The sequence below is a fragment of the Amblyomma maculatum genome, chromosome 2, assembly GCF_055883805.1.
Source record: "Amblyomma maculatum isolate TAMU_Amacu chromosome 2, ASM5588380v1, whole genome shotgun sequence".
In the NCBI taxonomy this organism is placed as follows: Eukaryota; Metazoa; Arthropoda; class Arachnida; order Ixodida; family Ixodidae; genus Amblyomma; species Amblyomma maculatum.
In genome coordinates, this window is record NC_139345.1 from 225,153,161 (window position 1) to 225,174,403 (window position 21,243).

General features: G+C 44.7%; 1 protein-coding gene across 3 annotated transcripts in view; it reads left to right on the forward strand.

The window, feature by feature from the left end:
- gwl (serine/threonine-protein kinase greatwall) overlaps positions 1 to 21,243 on the forward strand; it is a 267,750-nt gene that overhangs the window by 72,985 nt on the left and 173,522 nt on the right. For all 3 annotated transcript variants that reach the window (XM_084595827.1, XM_084595828.1, XM_084595826.1), the window contains 2 exons: positions 2,991 to 3,091; positions 3,530 to 3,621. In XM_084595827.1, coding sequence (XP_084451953.1) covers positions 2,991 to 3,091; positions 3,530 to 3,621 — 193 coding nt within the window. The remainder of the gene's footprint in view (positions 1 to 2,990; positions 3,092 to 3,529; positions 3,622 to 21,243) is intronic.

Genomic DNA, 21,243 nt, shown 5'->3' on the forward strand with positions numbered 1-21,243 from the left:
TTCTGGATTCCTGAGAACTGTTTGACATTCATAGAGTGTGGCTTCGGAGAAAGCATGTTCAACAGTTGGTCTTCCGTCTAAAGAATACAGTCCGGAAGCATTTATAGGCAGCACTGTCTCGCAGTATTCTTCGATCTTGGGAAGGCCTACGACACAAACTTCGAGGTTTGGAATATTACATGACCTGGCAGACATAGGTATCTGTGAGAGGAACAACGAAGAGCACTACGATTTTCGTTAATTCCATGGCAAGAATAATCTGTGTCCATTCTGTATTCAATATATGTTGAGCTACAAACAACCTGCACATCCTCCAGTATACGAGTGCACGAGAAGCAAATACAAATGACGGCAAGCAAACCCACAGCTTGGGCGGACAAAAATAGAGTTTTCTTCATAAAAAAATCTGGCTCTTTTCTCTCAGATTGCTACAGGCTGACCCCACTCTGTGTCTACATGAAGCCAAACTGCCAGTAGAACATGAACGCAAATTCCAGGGCCAGATCTTTGATAAAAATAAAACTTAGTCTTACCAGCTGTTCGCAATCTTTTCAACGCGCAGGTCTGAAAGCGAACCGCTGTGCACTAACGCTTATTGTAAATGTCTTTTCAAAGCTGGGTCCTTGGAGGAACTTTGCTAATAGCAACGGCAAACCAACCCTGCACAGAGTTCTGTAAAACGCTTTGCATTCAGGCATGTCACGCTGCGTTTGCAAAAATCACCGATTGACTGGCGCCTCTGTTATCTATTTTTAGTGGTACACACACGCCAAAAGATAAACGTGCATGCCGCGTTACTGCGAAAGAACCGAGTCCTGGTGACGTGATCGTCCGCTGAAAGCAAACGCTGGAAGGAGGTTGCCAGGTCATGTGACCATCACGCTGCTTCCTGTCAGAGCGGAAGTCGAGACCTGTCAGCAAGTAGTCAGAGACTGGAAAATCGAATTGAAAATCCAAGAGCCTCACTGCTCTTCAATCTTCACTGCCACTGGTTATGCTGTCTCAAGCAGTAATGAAAAATGTCACAAGCAATGTCATGTGCTCTGAATCCTTAAGTGTAATCACAGCGCGGCACCCCAAATATGCAGTGGAGCCCTTAATTGGGGATATCGTGTAGCAAAAACCTTACAAATAAGAACAGGTAGTAGAATTTTTCTGGGTCCCTAGCCACGTGGTTTTCAGCAAAAATGAGAAAGCGGACGAATGAGCCGTAATGTAACAAATCAAATTCGTCATAAAGACTGCATGAAGGTCTTACAGAGAAAACAGAACTAAATGGACAGTGAGGTCAACAGGTGAACGTCTCATCAAGCTTGTAATTTGAGAATGGAAGTCGTGCAGCCATCAAGAGTAATGTGCAAGCTTGGTTACTTGAGCAGGTCGCTACGACAGTTGACACATGAAATCCATCTTTTAGCACACAAAACATATATTAGACTAATTCTTGAGTATGCCTCAATAGTATGGGACCCATACTCCCAGAAAAATATCACACAAATAGAAAGCGTCCAAAGCAAATTGGTTAGGTTTGTATTTCATTGCTATGCTGGCAAGTATCTCCGAAAGTTCTTATAAGGGAAGCAAACTTGAAGACACTTAAGTTATGACAGTGTAAATACAGACTGAAATAAATGTATTTACTTTATCATGATATGCTGGGACTAGATAAGGATGTGTACTATAATTCAGTTTCTAGGCGCCCAACATGATCAAATCATCCAAAAAAATTGAAGGAGTTTTCTTGCAGGACTGACGTATTTAAAAACACACAGCGCAACAAACATAGGACAAGCGAGTAGACGGGAACAGCGCTGACACGGCTGACACCCGTCTGCTCACCTGTCCTACATTAGTTGCGCTGTTTTTAAATAAAATTAAAAAAATGATGTACCAACTAGCTCAACTCTCAGTTTTATTGACGTATTTAAATACTAGTTTTTTTCCAAGAACAGTGAGTGAGTGGAATGCGCTCACCGCCAGTACAGTGGAATGCCCAACCGTCCAGTCATGCGGCTTGCTTTACAGCACCTAGATTGTGTACTCTTATCTGTGAGATGTTATACACAAGCCTTCGAGTGCTTCGTTTTCTTACCCATTATATTTCATAGATTTCGTTTCCTGCTCAAGCATCCGTGCATGTGTGGTGCATTTCTTGATAGCACTTCAAATTTGATGCCATTTATGCGCCATGCTATCTATGTCACGTTTTATTTTCATCTGCAATTTTAGTGCTTGATTTCTTCCGTCCATTAGTTTTTTTTTGAAAGCTGGAATTGTTAGCTGAACTTGCGCAGAACAAGAGGTGTTTGATTGTGTTAGGCTGGCAACTTGTCCTGAGCAAACTTGCTCCTTGGGGTCGTTGTATCACTGCATTTTTTTTTTTTCATGTAATGCATCTCGTGTAATGCTTTTCTTGCTTTCTATTTTGTTCTGCCCACTCCTACCTAAGGCCCAAGACTGAGGCTGGCAGTATATTGTAAATAAATAAAATAAATAAGAGCACTTTGTGGAAGTGATCCTGTGTCTCTGCATCGGACACATACATTTTACGCACAGCTTATTCCTGAAGCAAGAGAAACCCACGTGTGGAGATGAGCCCACAATGCTCTGGTACCTTGCACAAGGAAATGTGAAAAGGGTACTTGATAGCTCTCTACAATGAACACATCCCACTCTATCCAAGCCTTCTGCTGGCAGAAAATGCTTTTGTCGAATTTTCTTGTGTTTTCAGTTTATTTCAAAGGAGTCAACTTTCTGAACAAACTCTGACATAAAAGCCTTTCCTAACAACCCTATGTTTGGCACATAATGCACCAGTACAACACATTCTCTTGAATGTGAAGGGCCCTTCTGCGGGGCAGTTAAATGTGGGCACTGCCTTCTCCCCTGGGCATTGATCTCAACAGAGAAGAAAGGGTGTGATATCAGTGCATGCTACAAAAAACTATCTAGCATCCCTCATAGCCACAAACCTTTTCCACTGTATGCAGCAAGGTCTACCTGGCACGCAAGAAGGACCACATGGACCAGCTGTTTGCCATCAAGGTGGTGAAGAAGAGCGAAATGGTCCACAAAAACATGGTCGACCAAGGTGATCTCTTTCTCTCCTTTGTGGATGTCAGTTATTTGAAACAGGATAAGGACTCTTTAGCCATAGTCCTAGGAGTGGCCTGTTAAAAGAAGGACTGTGCAGTGGCAGGAATTACCTTGCAGTAAGAGGTATCAGCACATGTGGAAGAGATTTCTTCCAATACTGTGGGGACAAGCAGCAGGGCAAGCTATGCTCTGCTGCAGTGTGGGCAGATTGAAATCAAGGCTACCCATGTACTGTTAGCACACAGTGAAGAAACCCAGGTGGTCAAAATTTCCAGAGCCCTCCACTACAGTATCTCTCACAGTCTTTGGGACGTTTAACCCTACAGTTGCGCTTGGTGGCAGAAGACTGGACTGAGGGAGGCTGTGTGCTTGGGAATGTTGTCTTGTTGTTTTTGACTGTGGAGAGCCAATGGATGGGTCTCTCTGGTTTCAGTTCTGGCTGAGCGCAATGCTCTGGCCGTCAGCCGCAGCCCCTTTGTGGTGCACCTCTTCTACTGCCTACAGACACCCAGCTCCGTCCACTTGGTGAGTGTCTGACTGCCCAATTGGGTTTAATGTTGTGCTCATGTTAAGTTAGCACATATTATTTACTCAAGTCATGTATGTGCAAATAATGGACTAGACCATTTCATCATCATTCTGCATGTTTTTTGTTTGTTATTGTGGTGCACTTGAATGAAGAAATGTGCCAGAACTACCATGCCCTGGGCTGCATTTCAATGCTCGACACACAGGATGCTTCACCAAAGTACTGCACTCTATGGACCAGATTTTTTACCCTCACATGCAGGCTGCTAGCATGCTTCTAATCTCGACACCAGGCGCCATCTGTCGGGACGCGCGTGGCCAGGGGACTGCGGGTCGCGCAGGCGCTTCACATTGAATATGTGTTAGTGAGCGAGTGTTCAATTCTATCGTTAACGTGCTCACCACCTATGCATGCAGGTGTGTGCTCTGCATTGCTACTCAATTTGTCCCTGTTCCAGAGAGTGCTACAGTATACGAGGGTAGTCTATCATGCATGGCTACGAACTGTAAATCGTCGTTAATGCGCAGAAGTGGCTTTTGGGGGGGGGGGGGGGGGGGTGTAGCCCTCCACGTGTGATAAATCCATGCGTTTTTTTCTTAGTTTTTGATTTTTCATACAAGGGTGCAGATTTTTTTACCTGACTGCATGGTGTGAGATTTAACCGGATCGACGAGCTTTGCATTGAAGTTTTCTGAGTTTTCTGAAATTAAAAGGTGCATTACGCTTGACATGCAGGTGCAACAGTATGGATGTCAAGCATTATGGTGTCGCAGCACTGGCAGACAAGGACCAAAAGGACGAGGAACACACACCACTGCGCTGAACTTTCAACTTTATTTTGGACGCTTTTGATCCAAGCATTTATAATTGACAGAAGGAACTGGAGAAGCAGGCGCACTCATAAGACAGATATCGCAATCTCAGTTGCAGCATCGCAATCTCTCGCAATCTCAGTAGCCGTATCGCAACCTCAAGGTCGCCCCACAAAAATGAACGCGGCGCAACAAACACTGAAGAGGCTATAAAAATAAGGCATAGAAGCAAGTAAAAACAAAATGCAGGATGATAAGTGAAAAATGGCAATGAAGAGCCAACAATAAACAAGGCAAAGTCATAAAAAGGTGAAGATGCATGAAAAAAAAGGCCAACAAAAAACACGCCAAAAACTTCAATGAGGCAAAAGATAAAAACAGATAAAAGTTCATAAAAGAGGCAACAATTAACAGCCAAAACTTTAATAAGAGCTAAAAACAGGTGAATAGATGATGTCAGTGAGGTGAGAATTAACAAAATGAAGTAACAATTAACAGCAAAAACTCAATGAGTAGCTAAAATCAGGTGCATAGATATCGTAAATGAGGCTTCAATTAATGCTTATGTCTATTGGTTTTAATGCATGAAATCCCGGAGGATGGCTTCATTCACTTTCTTGAGCTCAGGTTGCGGTTTTCTCTAGAACGCGTATGCTGGTCCTTTGAGTCAAGAGCCAACAAGCTGGTCTTACCTTACGATTCCGCGCATTCCAAGCTAATCAAGAGAAACATAGTGCAAGCCGCCTTTTTTAGAAGTAAGTTTTCAAAATCAAGCCCAGAGATTGCTTCAATCCAGATACCCAGCAATACTTTCTTCAATAGCCGAGAAAATGCTCAGTGCCATGCAAAACCAAAAGTCCATTCCATTGAAAGAAAAAGATCAGAACAAGAAATTCCTTGTCATTCCGTACATTCACCAGGTATCCCACAATTTGAAAAGAATTGGGAAAAAAGTAGGAGTAGAGGTAGTTTTTTCTGCACCTCACTGCCTTTTCAGACTTTGTAAGCGCGTTAACAAGCCAGCCGGACGAAGTGAAGAATACACAACAAAGCATAAAGAACTGTTTGTCACATGTGCCACAGGAGTTGTCTATTCTATTCCTCTTTCCAGCGGAAAAGGATACGTTGGGCAGACCGGTCGCTGTGTAAACTACAGGAGCATAAATTAAACGTAAAAGACAAAAAACGAAGCAGCCTGGCTATGCACTGTCAAGACTGCTCACCCTGCAAGAGCGACCCTCCAAAATTTGCGAGCACCAGAATCTTGGCAAGAAATAAGAACCAGCTGACGCAAGAAATAATTGAAGCTGCCTTCTTTGACAACCTGAAAGCAGACTGCGTCAGCGTGCCTTCAGTAGCCCTCCTAGAAAAAGAGATCGCTTTCTTGTACGGTTCTTTATGAGTACTCTACATCCCAGCCATGTAAAAGACTTTTCTTACTTCTTTGTTTCGTTTTTTGACCTGCTGATTTCGCCTCATTTATGGTATCCATGCACCTGATTTTAGCTACTCATTGAGGTTTTGCTGTTAATTGTTACCTCATTTTGTTAATTCTCACCTCACTGACATCATCTATTCACTTGTTTTTAGCTCTCATTGAATTTTTGGCTGTTAATTTTTGCCTCTTTGATGAATTTTTATCTGTTTTTATCTTTTTTCTCATTGAAGTTTTTGGCGTGTCTTTTGTTGGCCATTTTTTTCACGTATCTGCACCTTTTCATGACTTTGCTTTGTTTATTGTTGGCTCTTCATTGCCATTTTTCACTTATCATCCTGCATTTTGTTTTTACTTGCTTCTATGCCTTGTTTTTATAGCCTCTTCAGTGTTTGTTGGGCCGCGTTCGTTTTTGTGGGGTGGCCTTCTCGTACTGAGGTTGCAATACGACTACTGAGGTTGAGATTGCGAGAGATTGCGATGCTGCTACTGAGATTACGATATCTGTCTTGCGAGTGCGCTTGTGTGTCCAGTTCCTTCTGTCAATTATAAATGCATGGATCAAAAGTGTCCAAAATAAAGTTGAAAGTTAAGCGCAGTTGTGTGTGTTCCTCGTCATTTTGTCCATGTCTGCCAGCGCTGCGACACCATAATGCTTGACAACCACCACCAACTAGCCCAGCAGCATACCCTGCAACAGTATGGAGTTCTAGGTATAAAAAGAAAAGATCCTAATGCAGCCATGTTCATAAATAAAGTGCAACAAAATTTGCCTGCCGTTAGCTTGTCAAGTCAGATGAACACAGCGATAATTTGTTGATGTGACTGGCGCACGCCATGCAAACAACAACACATCCTAATTAGTGAGGTTCGAAAAGACTGGCAGGAAGGAAGAAGAGCGGGCACTGTAAGTGGAATTATATTTGATTCATGCGCAAGAGTAATGTTTGCAATTGTTCACAAATGTTTTATCGTCGGTAAGGGACCAAAAATCATATTATAATAATGCAGCTGCATGATGACCATCAACACAGTTAATGTGAACGTCAAACTAACACCTATAAGTAAACTGCAGGTAAACTCACTCCAACACAACCGTGCAGTGAAAACATATTTGGTGATATTCTCTAGCACCTGAAGGTTAGCTAAACGTGGCTACTGTGCAGGCGATACCGCGGCCCCGCAGTCCCCAAGGAAGCGCCCTCACGGCGGTGTGGCAGTCAGAAAATGGCATCGCCTGGGCGCAGCTAAAGATTCAACTAGTGTTGAGTTCTAGGCAGCTGTATTGACTGGGTAGGACAATCACAATGATACCCTCAAGCTGAAGAAGAATTGGCCCGGTGCCTGCCTTCGAGTTCTGTTGTGACACTTGGCAAAAGTGCTGGTGTTCAGAGTGAACGGAGCAAGGGAAAGTACATTTCTGCGTCCTTAGTGCAAAGAAGCTGCAGTGATGTATGAATCCTTTTAACTCTGGAAAAAAGCTGTGTGATGCTTATGCTTAAAGCTGGGGCTTTATAACACTTTGCTTCTGGCGGAGCTTCAGGTCAGGGTCCAGGGATTTTAAGCGGCAGTTCGTGAACTGGCCAGAATTCCACAAGGAGAGTGTGTGTTCCCGCGCAAGTGCGCGAAGCCTGCCTGCTGCGTCTGCCCTGGAAAAGGGAATCAACACACAATCGCCGTCTTGGTGGGCTGTTTGTGCGACCTCGTTCGCCTAAAGATTGCCCACTATGCCGCCGTGTCCTGGAAGCCATTGGAAGATGTCATGTCCTCCACTAATTGCACAGATTGTTCCTGATGCAAGGTGTGGCTGGACTTGTCTTGAATGTTTGCAGCCCTGCGCAGATGCTTTTGCATAGTTTTTTGCATCTGACTGCTAAGCACGTTTGTTGCTTTTGCCAAGTTGTTTATTCTTTTGTGGGCTCAAATTAAGCCAATGGAGTCTCACTTGGAAGCCTTTCACATTCATCTTGCCGACCAGACTTCTGCCGTTGTCTTGTGAGATCATTGTGCTGTCATGGAGAGCTGTGCGAGGTTAATTAGCAAAAGAGAAAATGACACTGGCAGTTAGGATGCTCATAATTGCAAACTTCAATGCAAATCCGAAGACCTCCGGCGCTGCATGGTTATACACAAAAAAACAATACACACACAAGAGAATTGAACCAGGACGTTAACACAGATGATGCGCTCTGTGTTAACGTCCTGGTTCAGTTCTCTTGTGTGTGTATTGTTTTTTTGTGTATAACTATGCAGCGCCGGAGGTCTTCGGAGTCATATAGCCAACTAGCCTGCTCGCAAGTACTACTGAGCTTCAATGCAAAGACAGAACTTGGAAGTCTTTATGTGAGCATGTAAAATCAGGCAGTATTTCACCAGAAAAATACTTGTTAGCTATTAACGAAACGCCTCCTCCACGATCTGAAGTACAACTTAGGAAATGATTGTTGTACATTGCCAAGCTTATTATATCAGCACTTTCGGTATACCAAGTCTCTGTTAGCATAATAATATCCAACATGAAGTGAAACTTACTGGAAAGTACCTCAAGCCGGTCACACTTATTTTTTGCTGACTGGGTGTTCAGGTGAAATAGTTTGAAGGATTTCTTATATTCTGCTTGACAAATATCTTTAAAACGAGATGGTGCAGCGGTGGCGTAGCGGTAGAACATCCGCCTCATATGCAAAAGGACCGGGCCTCAAATCTTGGTGCCGCGCAATTCTCCTCCGGATAAAAAAAAAAAAAAAAATCCGCGTGTCGATGGAATTGCATAAGCAGGTTTGGGGTGCAACTTGATGATGGTGAACACCTCTGGCAACGCACTCCCTCACCAGAACAGGAGTTGGCCACCCTGGTGCAGTAATTGGCCGCAACCTCTCATGATGAGCTCCACAAAACCCCGGCCCTCAGTCACTAGCGGCTGCGGAACAACAGACCACGGCGGCTGTCAGACCTGTGACGCAGCAGGGGGTGCTAAGCATTCCTGGCTCCGCTGGACAGGCCGCCATTGGAAACTGACCCTGGCAACGTTTATTGCTAGAACCCTAGCTAGGGAAGCTAGTTTAACAGTGCTGGTAGAGGAACTAGAGGGTATGAAATGGGATGTCATATGACTTAGTGAGGTTAGGAGGCCGAATGAGGCATATACTGTACTGAAGGGTGGGTACTGTGTTATCGAGGTTTACCAGAGAGGCGAAAACTAGGAGTAGGTTTCCTTGTCAATAAGTATATAGCGGGTAATATAGACGAATCTTATAGCATTAATGAGAGGGTGGCAGGCATCGTAATTAGGATTAATAAGCAGTATAAATTGAAAGTTGTACAGGCCTATGCACCCACATGCAGTTATGATGACCAGGCAGTTGAAATCTTCTACGAAGATGTAGAATCGGCAATGCGCAAAGCAAAGATGCAGTATACTGTACTAATGGGGGACTTTATTGCCAAGGTAGCACTTGCTCTAGGAATAGCAAGGGGGAGGTTCTAGTCGAGTTTGCAGAGCGCAATAACTTAAGAATCATGAATACCTTCTTCAGCAAACTGAAGAACCAGAAATAGACATGGAAAGGTCCTAATGGGCAGACTAAAAATTAAATTGACTTCATACTGTGTTCAACCCCCGCCATTATGCAAGATCTAGAGGTAATCGGGAAAGTTCGATGCAGTGACCCCACGATGGTGAGGTCCTGAATTAGCCTAAATCTGAAGAAGGAACGCAACAGATTAGTAAGAAACCCATCAACGAATTAGCGGTGAGGGGGAGGGCAGAAGAGTGCAGGATCTCGCCACAGAATAGGTATTCAGCTCTAACTGAGGATGGCGACATTACCCTAGAGGCAAGGAACAATAATTTCAGAGATATTACTGAGTGCGCGGTAGAAGTAGGCGGTAGGATAGTTAGAGAGGATACCGGTAAGCTGTCTAAGGAGACGAAAGATTTGATTAAGAAACGCCAGAGTATGAAAGCTTCCAATCCAACAGACCAGATCGAATTGGCCGAGATATGAAAGCTAATCAATAAGCGCAAGGTGGCCGATATAAGGAAGTATAACATGGAGAAAATTGAGCATGCTGTAAAGAATGGGGGAAGTCTTAAAGCAGTAAAGAAGAAATTGGGTATAGGCAAAAACCAGAGGTATGCGATAAGGGACAAGGCGGGCAACGTGATCACGAATATGGACAAGAAATTCAAAGTAGCCGAGAAGTCCTGTACAGATCTCTACAGTAGCCAAAGTAGTCAGGACCATAATGAGATTGGCGATAGGGAAAAGCAATCAGACGGTCCACCAGTGACGAAGGACGAGGTCAAGAAAGCATTAGAAACTATGAAAAGGGGGAAATCAGCTGGAGAGGATGACATAACTACATATTTGTTAAAGGACGGGAGGGATATTGTGCTAGAAAAACTGGCCACCCTGTATACGCAGTGCCTGGTGTCATCGACGGTACTGGAGCCATGGAAGAATGCAAACATTATTCTCATCCATAAGAAAGGGGACTCTAAGGACCTTAAAAATTACAGACCGATCAGCCTACTTTCTGTTACGTATAAGGTATTTACTAAGGTAATCGCTAATAGAATCAGGACAACCTTAGACTGCAATCAAGCAAAGGATCAAGCAGGTTTTCGGAAACGGTACTTTACTATCGATCATATCCATACCATCAACCAGGTGATAGAGAAATGCTCGAAATATAACCATAGCATACATTGATTACGAAAAAGCATTTGACTCAGTTGAAACCTCGGCGGTGATGCAGGCATTGCGAAATCAGGGGGTAGACGAGCCGTACGTGAAAGTGCTGGAAGATATATATAGTGGCTGCACAGCAACCATAGTTCTGCATAAAGAAACAAAATTCCCATAAAGGTGTTAGGCAAGGAGACACGATCTCCCCAGTACTATACACAGCTTGCTTAGAGGAAGTATTCAGAGACTTGGAATGGGAGCAGTTAGGGATAAGGGTCGATGGAGAATACCTCAATAATCTGCGATTTGCTGATGACATTGCCTTGCTAAGTAACTCGGGGGATAAACTGCAAATAATGATTCATGACCTAGACAGGGAAAGTAGAAAAGTAGGCTTAAAAATCAATATGCAGAAGACTAAGGTAATGTTCAACAGCCTCGGGAAGGAACAGCAGGTTACAATAGGTTTCGAAGTACTGGAAGTAGTAGGCGAATAGGTCTACTTAAGAGAGGTAGTAACTGCAGATCCGGACCATGAAAAGGAAATAACTTTAACAATAAGATTGGGATGGAGCGCATTTGGCAAGCACTCGCAGATTATGACTAGCAGCTTACCGGTATCGCTCAAGAAGAAAGTATACAACAGTTGCATCTTACCTGTACTCACCTATGGGGCTGAAACATGGGGGCTAACCGAGAGGGTTCTACGTAAGTCTCGGACAACCGAGAAGGCTATGGAACGAAAAATGGTAGGGGTAACATTAAGGCGGGGGTCCCACGGTGGCCATCTTGGAATTAGTTCAAATTCTGCCACCAGGCTACGCCACTGATTCAGGACTGAGAAAGTGCCTATCGGCCTTGCCCCCAGTTGGCCGAGGGGCCCAACCATTGCTTTGTAGAGAAGCTTTCTTTTGTTGGAGGGTGGGTTTTCAAAGCCCCATTCTTCTCCCAGCCGTGCGCAGGGGGAAGCGTTCACCTGTTCTTAGCTTGACTACTGCGGATGGCAGGACTGCGGGGTGCTAGCTTGCCTTACCACGGCTGAACTTGAGCGGCGACGCGGACCGCCGCCGCTCGATTTGGCCATGACCGAATGTGCGTAACGTAAATGAAAAGTACCACCTCGTTTTGTTGTTCACTGTTCTGGATAGAGTGGAAGCTTGAGCGAGTTGATGATACATAGTCAATATATGTTCAGGATAGCTCAAGTGTATACCAAAAATGGAAAGGTGCGATATGATGGAAGATATTTATGTGGCCTTTGTATACTATACTTTGACTCACAAAAGATTTGCACCACTGCTAAAGGCAGGGGCTCCCTGGCCCATTCAAATGCGCACTGTAATAGGTAATTGTGCTCCGACGCACCCCTCGAATCGGCAAGGGCGACAGTGGGAGCACAATTGCCTATTATAGGTGGTGTGGATAGTGGTTATTCAAACAAAAGGAAGGAAAAGAGTGCTGCCGGCCCCTTCAACTGCTATCTAAAATCTGAAGCGCCCAAGCTGCAGCCGGCGGGAAAGCAAAATGATGGGGAGAGGAAAGCGAGGGGAAGTGTAGAGGGGAGCTATAACAAGAAATTACAGGGGGAGCTTTGTACATTAGTTACAAAGTACAAAAACAAAAAGGGAAACGCGTTTGCCTCGCTCGCGCGCAAGTGTCCAAGTGCTCTTGGTCCATGGCGCCCAGGCCTTTCACAGTACTAAAAACATTTTGTGAGACGAAGTATACATCTTTGGTGGTTTCGTCATGAACTCTGGCTGAAATCGACACCTGTATTGTCTTTCCTTTGATACCCATCTTTTGAGCTGTTATCGCTTTTGAAGTTATGGCATTTATAGTAGGATATTCCTGCGAGCTCTCTGGTGCAGAGCTACTTTTATCAAACGTTATTGCACATAATAAAATTGCAATAAAGTCGGTTTCAATCAACAGTAATCATTTTCTTTTTTCTTTTTTTTTTTAGTTCGGGCTTTTCTAACCATAGAAACTGACGTTGGTAACCTAATGAGCTGAGAAAAGGGCGATGGCCAATTTCATTTTACCTTAGAGAGGACAGTCGGCATTGCGAAATAGGTGTGAAATACCTACCAAAAGGGTAAGCACCACGCAGCTGCCGCAATGCATTCAGGCTGAATTTTGGGGGAAATGAATTGGAGAGGGGAGGGTAGCAGACAGTTATGAGGCAACGTCGCCAGTAGAAGCGGGTTAGTTTCGCAAGCGCGTTAGACCGCTCCTTCTCGACCCTTCCCCTTTGAATCTCCTCTGTACTCTTCATTGGTTAGATGTACGTCTTTGCTGCATTGCGAATCCAGTGTACTTTCTATATATTTATTTACTTATTTATTTATTCACTACCAGCATCACCTGCTTTCATAACAAGAATAGAACGGCAGTCACTCGTGCTAACCACGGTAAAATGCATAACTGGCTGCCACTGAGGCATTCTTTGGAGTGAAAGGATTCGTTTCTGTGGTTGTATGTGCAACAAAAGAATAATGCAAGACGCCCTTCGGTTACTTACTGCCCCTAGAATTTGTCCGGACATGTACTTCCTCGCGCTGCCCTGATGTGGCCATTTGGCGTGCTGAACAGCTTTCTTTTTTCTTTTTTTTTTTTTTAGAGCCCAGCTCTTTGGCGCCCGTTCCTGCGTTTCGCGTCGCCGTCTGCGTTGTCCCTCGTAACCAGCTCCGCAGCCAGGGCAGCGCACGCTCCTGCCACCATTCGCCGCTGCGTGTCCCCCCCCCCTACCTTTTTCCTTTGTGGCGGCGACGGTGTTTTCCGGTGTAAGTGGATCGCGGTGCATACATCCTAAGCCGAAACGCAGAGCCACGTTGACTTGACTCGCTAGCGGCGTCAGCGGCATCAGTCAGTCACTGCTATCTCTTCGCTGCGCAACGCTCCTACAGGTCCATACGCTGCATTACGCGAACTCCTGATCCACAAAGCTTCCTTCATGACAGTCAAGAACTGTTAGTGGAGTGTTTCTTGAAGAAATACGTGTGAAAAATAAAATAAAAAAGTTGTCTTTGCCTCAATCTATCGAAAAGCTGGAACAGCCAATGAGATATGCTCAAATTTCGCATTAGGAAGTAACGTAATCGTCGGTAATTTTTCTGTTGTAATAAAAGTAGAAAAAAAAAAAAAACGCGCGCGCTGATATATGTGGGTGTGCGTACTTTCCTTTTCATAACGCGCTGACCGCTTTCTTTTTTCCCTGGTGGGGGTGGGGTGGAGGCATTTCCATTGAAACACACGAGGCTATATAGTGTTGACGGTAAGCTAACCGCCCCTCCCCCATTTTTGTTTTTATTTAGAATAGCAGCTTGGGCGTGTTGCTTATGCATCTTGAGGTGACAGCGCGGAACGTGGACGGGAGCACAAGGTCAGAAGACGACACAACGAATAGATTGATGTTTTAGATTGAGCTCCTTGTGCTATATACAGCAACATGAGCAGGTGGGCTGAAGGCGAATGCACCAGCGCTGGTAGTAAGCGTACATTGGTAATGGTACTCCAGCTACAATAACTACCGCGAGCTCTAGTTTCAAGTCAGTCTGCTCTCTTGTTGCGACATTTTTAGCTATAAGGTGCGTTGAGAAAGCGGACTGCCATACTAGCAGCACTCGAGAGCGTGAGTGCAACATATTTCTGAAATATATTCAAAATATATGTAATGCCTCCCTGAGGGGTAATGTAAATAAAATAAATAAATAAACATATTCTGAGCAATAAGACGACCAGAAAAGTGCGACATCACGAGCAGTTATCTAAATATGCGCCGCTTTGCAACTAGCACATGTGTTTCTTGACAATGATTTCATAATTTGAAATTTGCCAGCCCCGGAATTCTTTTGACATGTCTGGGGATCGTACAATAAGATGCCCTTTTTGGTTCGTCTGCGGTTCCAATGAAGAAGGGGGGGGGGGGGGGGGGATCGCCCCATTTAGACAAGTACTGGCGAACCTACACCGTTTGCAAACATTGTCCCCACGAATGTGTGAAGGGTTTGTTCCATCATTGATGGAAAAAAGAAAAACAGCCCGAGGAAACAGTACTGAAAATCGAAGAACTGACAAACATGGCTGTCAATCCTCACATTCCTTCTGTAGGTAAACCCTCGTAACTGCCATAAATAAAGCGGGTACTCCAAAGCACTTTCCATGCGCCGCGACGTCAACGCCGCCGTCACGGCAGGCGTCGCAAAAGGGGAATGCACCTGCATGTTCGTGGTGCTGGCTCGCTCACCCTCTCGCGCGGACTGAGAAAATTTGAAAACCGTGAAGAAAACTATTCTGTGAAGAAAAGAAGCAGGGGGAGCTAAGTGGACTTCAGGACGAGAAGAACGGAGTAGGGGACAGCGGCGCGGACCCAACCCCTCGCTAGTTTTCGACGCGTGTAGCACGCGCCAGATATCTGGCAGGGACAGATCACAGCATCAGAGCTCGCGATGCACGCATGCGCAGACCGGCTTTGGCTGACGAGTGCGACGACGTTAGCGCGGCAGTGCATGACGCATGTGTGTTTGGAGTCGGGGCTTATGTATTCCAGTAGTTCCCTTCACCCCACGCCACTTCTACCCCCAACATGACGCAATTTTGGATGTACTTTGGGGAAGTGGTATGCCTTTATACTTTCTTCAATAGCCACACTGAGACAAAAAACTTGACGAATGCTAAGCAGCACAGGCATCGGAATGTATTCATTTTCATGTTATACAAAACATTTTCCCAGTGCATGCCCAGATTATTTTGGTCAATTTTGGTCAATCTAGTCTGAATTTACTAGCTTTTGTAGGCTTACAAAAAGCGGCTATGAGCTTTAGGCACACTGTCTCTCTGCAATGCTGTTTCTTGGGCTAGTTGGTGGAGTTTGCTCATTTTGACAAAGCGCAAAAAAGAGGCAGGGATGGTCGAGAGACATGGGACAAAGCGCTTTGCCTGTCCCTCGTGCCTGTATATTTTTAGCCCTTGCCCAAAATGACCAGTCCCTGTCCTTCTCTCTTCCTCTATCATGAGATAAATCATGGTGGCAATTCGTTGACCTCACCCCAATGTTTTGTTGTTTCACTATGCCATGCAGCGTTTCAGCAGGATTAGAGTTGAACAATGGCAGAGCTGGTTCAGGGCCCCTTGTTGCACCTAACCCTTATCCTCCTTTTTTTGTCCACACAAGAACTCCTTAGAATGACTTTCCAATCAGTCGGCTGAAGTATGCTCGCGAACGCTCAAGATGCAAGTTGATAGACCCTTGAAGCAATTTCTCTAAACCAAGAAAATGGCAGATGCTGCGAATATTTATGCAGTTTCTTCTGCGGCGATGCTGTTTCAAGTCATTTTGTTTTTTGGACATTATGTTTCCATTCCCTCCCATTTATTTCCGATTTTATCATTGCAAAGGAGTGGAAATTTGTTTTCCTATCACTAAAAAAAAAAAAAAAAAAAGTTGTCTGCAAGGCGTGGTCGCCATTTGTTATCTGTGCACAGCAAAAATGGGTGATGTTCGCTACACGTGGGAACGAAGCTATAGCGATAACTCGGCGCGGTCAACTGTGGGTTTCACCGCAAGGTCTCGACATACAGCTGTCTACATCGAATTGACGTGGTATTGTTATCAAAAATCATTTCGAAACGGATTGAACAGGTTCAGCCCAGTTCGTGAATGCACCTTCGTGCAAGACTCAGGCTCCTATCTCCTGAGGGAAGCAACAACTGCTGCCTTGGTAGATATTGCCGCGTGTCTTCTGCGTGTTTGCTTGGAATTGCTTTCGCACTGCTAGCTGTGCTACTATGCTTATATTTCTGAATCTTTTTGAGTAAGACCACGTGGCTCCTTGATGCTAAGCAGTAAGGATTACAACTAGCGTTAGTCTTTCGTTTTATTTTCTTTTACTGCTTTGCATGTTTGTTATCGGAAATGCTTTCAGTAAAAAAAGAAAAATGCCGCTGGTGACCTCGACGTCAAAACTGCGCGCCGAATCAGACTGTCATGTGATTTCCGCTCCACACATCGTCGCATATTTCATTTCGGTGGTGTCAATCGATATTCAGCCATTCGGAGGCAAAAATTCTGAGCCTCCTCTACTTACTTTACTAAAACTAACTGACGTGTTCGAAGGTGTGAAGAAAACGATGTCCTATGTCAAAACCAAACGCGACGTTTATTTACTTTTTTTTTCCGGTACAAAACCGGAATGAGGTGCAAGAAACACCCAAAAAGCTTGGAATTTCACTGCGATGACTAATCGGGGATGACCATGTGCGCTTGTAAAGGGAGGCTGTCATTGTGCTAATAAATACGTTCGATTTTTTTCTTTGCGGCAGTCTAAAAACAGTGGCGATGTGCGTGTGCCGCGATGGATATCAGTACTCTGTTCTGCACGACCGCCCGATACAGACACGCGCTTCATTCCGTCAACCCACCACATGCACTAAATGTCCGCGAAAGCGTTTACGGTGCATTGCATAATAATAATAATAATAATAATAATAATAATAATAATAATAATAATAATAATAATAATAATAATAATAAAACAGACCCCTGGCCTTGAAACATGAATCCACGGCTTCGAGGCTTACTATTTTGAGCATAGCGTAGACGCACAGAGAAGTAGAGAGTGCCGGCTGTGCACGCGCATTAGCCCTACTTGGCCCCACTAATGCCACTGCGTGTGCGCCGAAGGAATCCGGTAATTCGGTTTACATGTAGGCAAGCACTTTTCTCTTGTCACAGTGAAATGCGCCCAGCTGCCCTCTCGGCGTCACTTTGTTTATGTTACGCTGTCTGCAGTCGAAACTTCTCTCTTTCCACGCAGCGTAGTGTGGTGAACTGTCCCACCTTTGCGAAGATGTCCATACACGCTTCGTAAGTGACCAAATACAATTAGACAGACGTACAACGGCTGTTACGTTTCATTACGGTGATGACGTCTGGTTTTTGATTATCTATGAGCACATATTTGTAATGTTTATAAGCATGAAAAGCACTGAACCAAAACAGTGTACATTCTCATTTCAGCTAACGCTCGACATTCGGTTCAGCAGCGTCGAATTCCTTCGTTTATTTTTTTTTTTCATCTGTACTCCGTATGCGACGTCGTCCTTTTGCAGTTGTATTTCTTTTAGCGGCTGCGAAGCTACATTCAAAACGGTGCTTTCCAAGAGGACAGCTGCACCTAAGCACACGTGTGCCACTGAAAGCTCTAGGGAACAGAGCACGCACCAACGGAGATGTGAAGGAGACAACCAGTCGATACCGCCAGCCGAAACTATTTATTTTGGTCTACTGTCCTATTCCTTTTTCGACCAATATTTGAGAGTCGCATGACGCACATAGCATCTAAACGGTGGATCATACGCGTGGTATGCCAGCTGGCGTATCGTGATGTCATGTGCGAGCATTTTGCCAGCACACCATGCAGCATAACGTGGCGATATCCGTAGCACTCGCTGTCAAACACATAATGTCTACATTTTGCGAGAAATACCACTGGACCAACTGCGCGCACGGATGAAGAACCTCGTCCAAGCAACCTGCAATCTGTCAAGGCATGTCTTAATTTTGATAAATTTGCACTTTTGTCGCCAGCCGAAAAGCAAGCCCGATACATGTAAATTTACCGGAAGATTCTGCGCATTCTGTTTGGATTTTGCTAGCCGTGTCACTTGCTATCCGAGCCTGAAGCGCCTGGCGAAATACGAATGCGTGAGGGAAAAGTACAGGGCCAGAAGCATATTCAGAAAAGCACAAAATAGCGCAAAGCCCCTCAGCGATTGGGCGTGAAGGTTAGCGGCTTAGCACTGCAGGCGAGCGTCCACTGTTCGCACACAATGCAGGGGTGCAAAGGGTGATGCGGTGACCATGTGCAGGCTCTTCGTGCGAGCGAATAGCCCCCGCATAAACCACAGTGTATGCGCGCAAAACATGTGCACGCACGTAGTGTGCGTGTCATGTCTTGTCACCTAAAAAAAGCTTTCACTCCGTGGTCCTTCCCTAATGAACTGTTTGTGTTTCCACTTTGAGTAGATGCGTCTCCTTGTGCTAGGAACCAGCGGTGTCTCGCACCACGTTCTCAATCGAGTGGTGCCTCCAGGTATCCATTCATTCCTTTCACTCCACTGACACTCCCTGCTTTCCTCTATATCATGAATTGTAGCCTCTGCATCAGGTGAGAGAGTTGTCGAAATTCTTCCTCTATGGGATGTTTGAAACCGGATCTGCTGCAGAAAGAAGTTGTTTCGACAGGCAATGAATTTTTGAAAAGTGTGACACTCGCCTCACAAACAGCAATGCAAACAGCAACAAGCAAGACACTTCACAGCACAAAAGTAGTATAGGTGGGTTGCTGAAACCTAGAAGTCAGCAGAGCAAAACCCCTTCACCATGGCAGCCAAACCTGTTTTGAGGGCAGAAGTTGGGTGCAGCGCAGAATACTTCTATGTCCAGCCTGATGTCATGCGCGAACGTGTTGAGCAGAATTCCTTCACTATTGAGAGCCTGGAGGAGGTAGGGGCAGGGGAGGTGTTATGAATGGCACTCACAAACAGAGGGGTTCTTAATCCCATAATTGCGACAAGAAGAGGGGTGCAGGAAATGTACGTGGCCATTATTACCACAATAGACGTCTCCTGCACTGCACCTGTTTTGTGCCCCCAAAACAGGTTTGGCTGCCATGGTGAAGGGGTTTTTGCACTGCAGAGAAGCTGACTTCTAGGTTTCTTGACTAGCTTCAGTACTTTGAAGGAGTGTAGTCACGTGCGCCTCTCCTGGCAATTGAATGAACTCACACTTTTGCTGCTTTTGCCTAGATGGCGCTAGCAGTGAAAAACCTTTAATGACCGAATACAGGTGCAAATACTAATTATCACCATGGTTTGTGCTTCTTATTTTAACTTTATTTTACAGTAATACAATATTAAAAAAAAAGCCAGCTCAAACAAGGCTCACGTTGTTGAGTATGACGGCCTTCTCCATTGAATGTCGTGTACGAAAAATTGATTATATTTGAAGGCTCAGTATAATCGTGCTAATTGTATAAAGCGCAATTTGCGATCAGGGTTCACAAATAACGACTATTCTAGTTTCGCCATGCATGATTCCTAGGCTGTAGAATGAGCGGTTTTTCTGGTCAAGCTATGCGATGTGAGGCAGTATTACGGAAATCTTCAAATTGGAAAGGTAATTAAAAACGAACTAGCGAATAAATTTCGATGAAACTTCGTACACTCAACTATTATAATGTGCGCCCGAAGTGGTAAAAATTTTACTGCTGTGCACGTTGATAAAGCGCAGATATTCGTGCCCAAAATAGCCAAACTTTACCATGTTTAAAAGGCTGCCGATCAAAGACTGATTAAATTAAAACTAATTACGCTTCAGGTTTCATAATATAAGTACCCATTCTATGTGTAGGCCAAAGAAAACTGTTCTAAGTGCAGCAGTTTCTTCAGCGAACTAATCCGAAGTAGGGTATATCAACGACGCTAGCGAATTTGTCATCTGCAAAACCACCTCTCATGCAGTTGATAACGTTGACACACTAAAGCAGCGCACATCATTTGACAGAGAGTATATTAAGCTTTCGAATGATGCCTACATTGTGATGTTCGAAAAAGAACAACGCGCAGAATGCTCACGCAAACATTGCCTAAAATGGCACATTCGCGCTGCCGGAGTGGGACCCCCGCCTTAAGAGATAGGAAGCGTGCAGAGTAGGTCAGAGAAATAACTCAAGTTACCGACATTCTAGTGGAAATTAAGAAGAAGAAATGGGCATGGGCGCCAAGAGAGGACAACCGATGGTCGCTTAAGGCAACAAACTGGATTCCTAGGTAAGGAAAGAGTAGCAGGGGGCGGCAGAAAATTGGGTGGGCAGACGAGGTTAAGAAGTTCACAGGGGTCAAGTGGATGCAGGTAGCACAGAACCAGGTTAATTGGAGAAATATGGGAGAGGCCTTCGCTCTGCAGTAAGTATAGTCAGGCTGATGCTGATAATGATGGAAAGATATAATCCGTACTATCCATGACCAAGAAGAAGAGGGGCTACACGACCGTTGGTCTGGCACACGCAGAAACTACATGACGTCATCCAAGTCCTTTTCGTTGCGCACTTGCAACGCACTCGCACCATCCCTCTTTCTGATGTATATCTTTCCGTTCCTGTGCCATGCATTCTTGTACTGGTGTTCCCAAGCCCATTCTTTTGTTTTAGCCAGCAGTGTCCTGTTTTCAAGAATGTAACAGTTGCTTTTGGAATTTTGCTGTCTTTTGAAGAAATGATTCTTTCACAGCGCGCCTTGCAAAGTGAATCTTACCTTTCCCGGCAGGAAGCCTCTGTGCTGTGTTGAGGGCTGGAAGGCTTAGTACATCGTTGACTTTGGATAGAATATCTTAATTGTCAGACACAGGGATGCTGTGAAACTCAAGATTGAGCTTCCTGCTTTGCCACTCAAGTGCATCAATCTCTTGCCTTATCGCATCCGTATCAGTGTCTCGTGCTTGTGCTTTGATTCCGTCAACCCGTTTTATTAGGTCAATTATCTTTTTCTCGTGCATGTGCACGTTTTTCAGAATTTCATCGTACATGTCGGAAAAAAATTGAACGGACTGATCTATGCTTTCAACTGTGTCTGTGAGAGTGATTAGAGTGTCCAGATTTTTGTTGATGCCTACCAGCACGT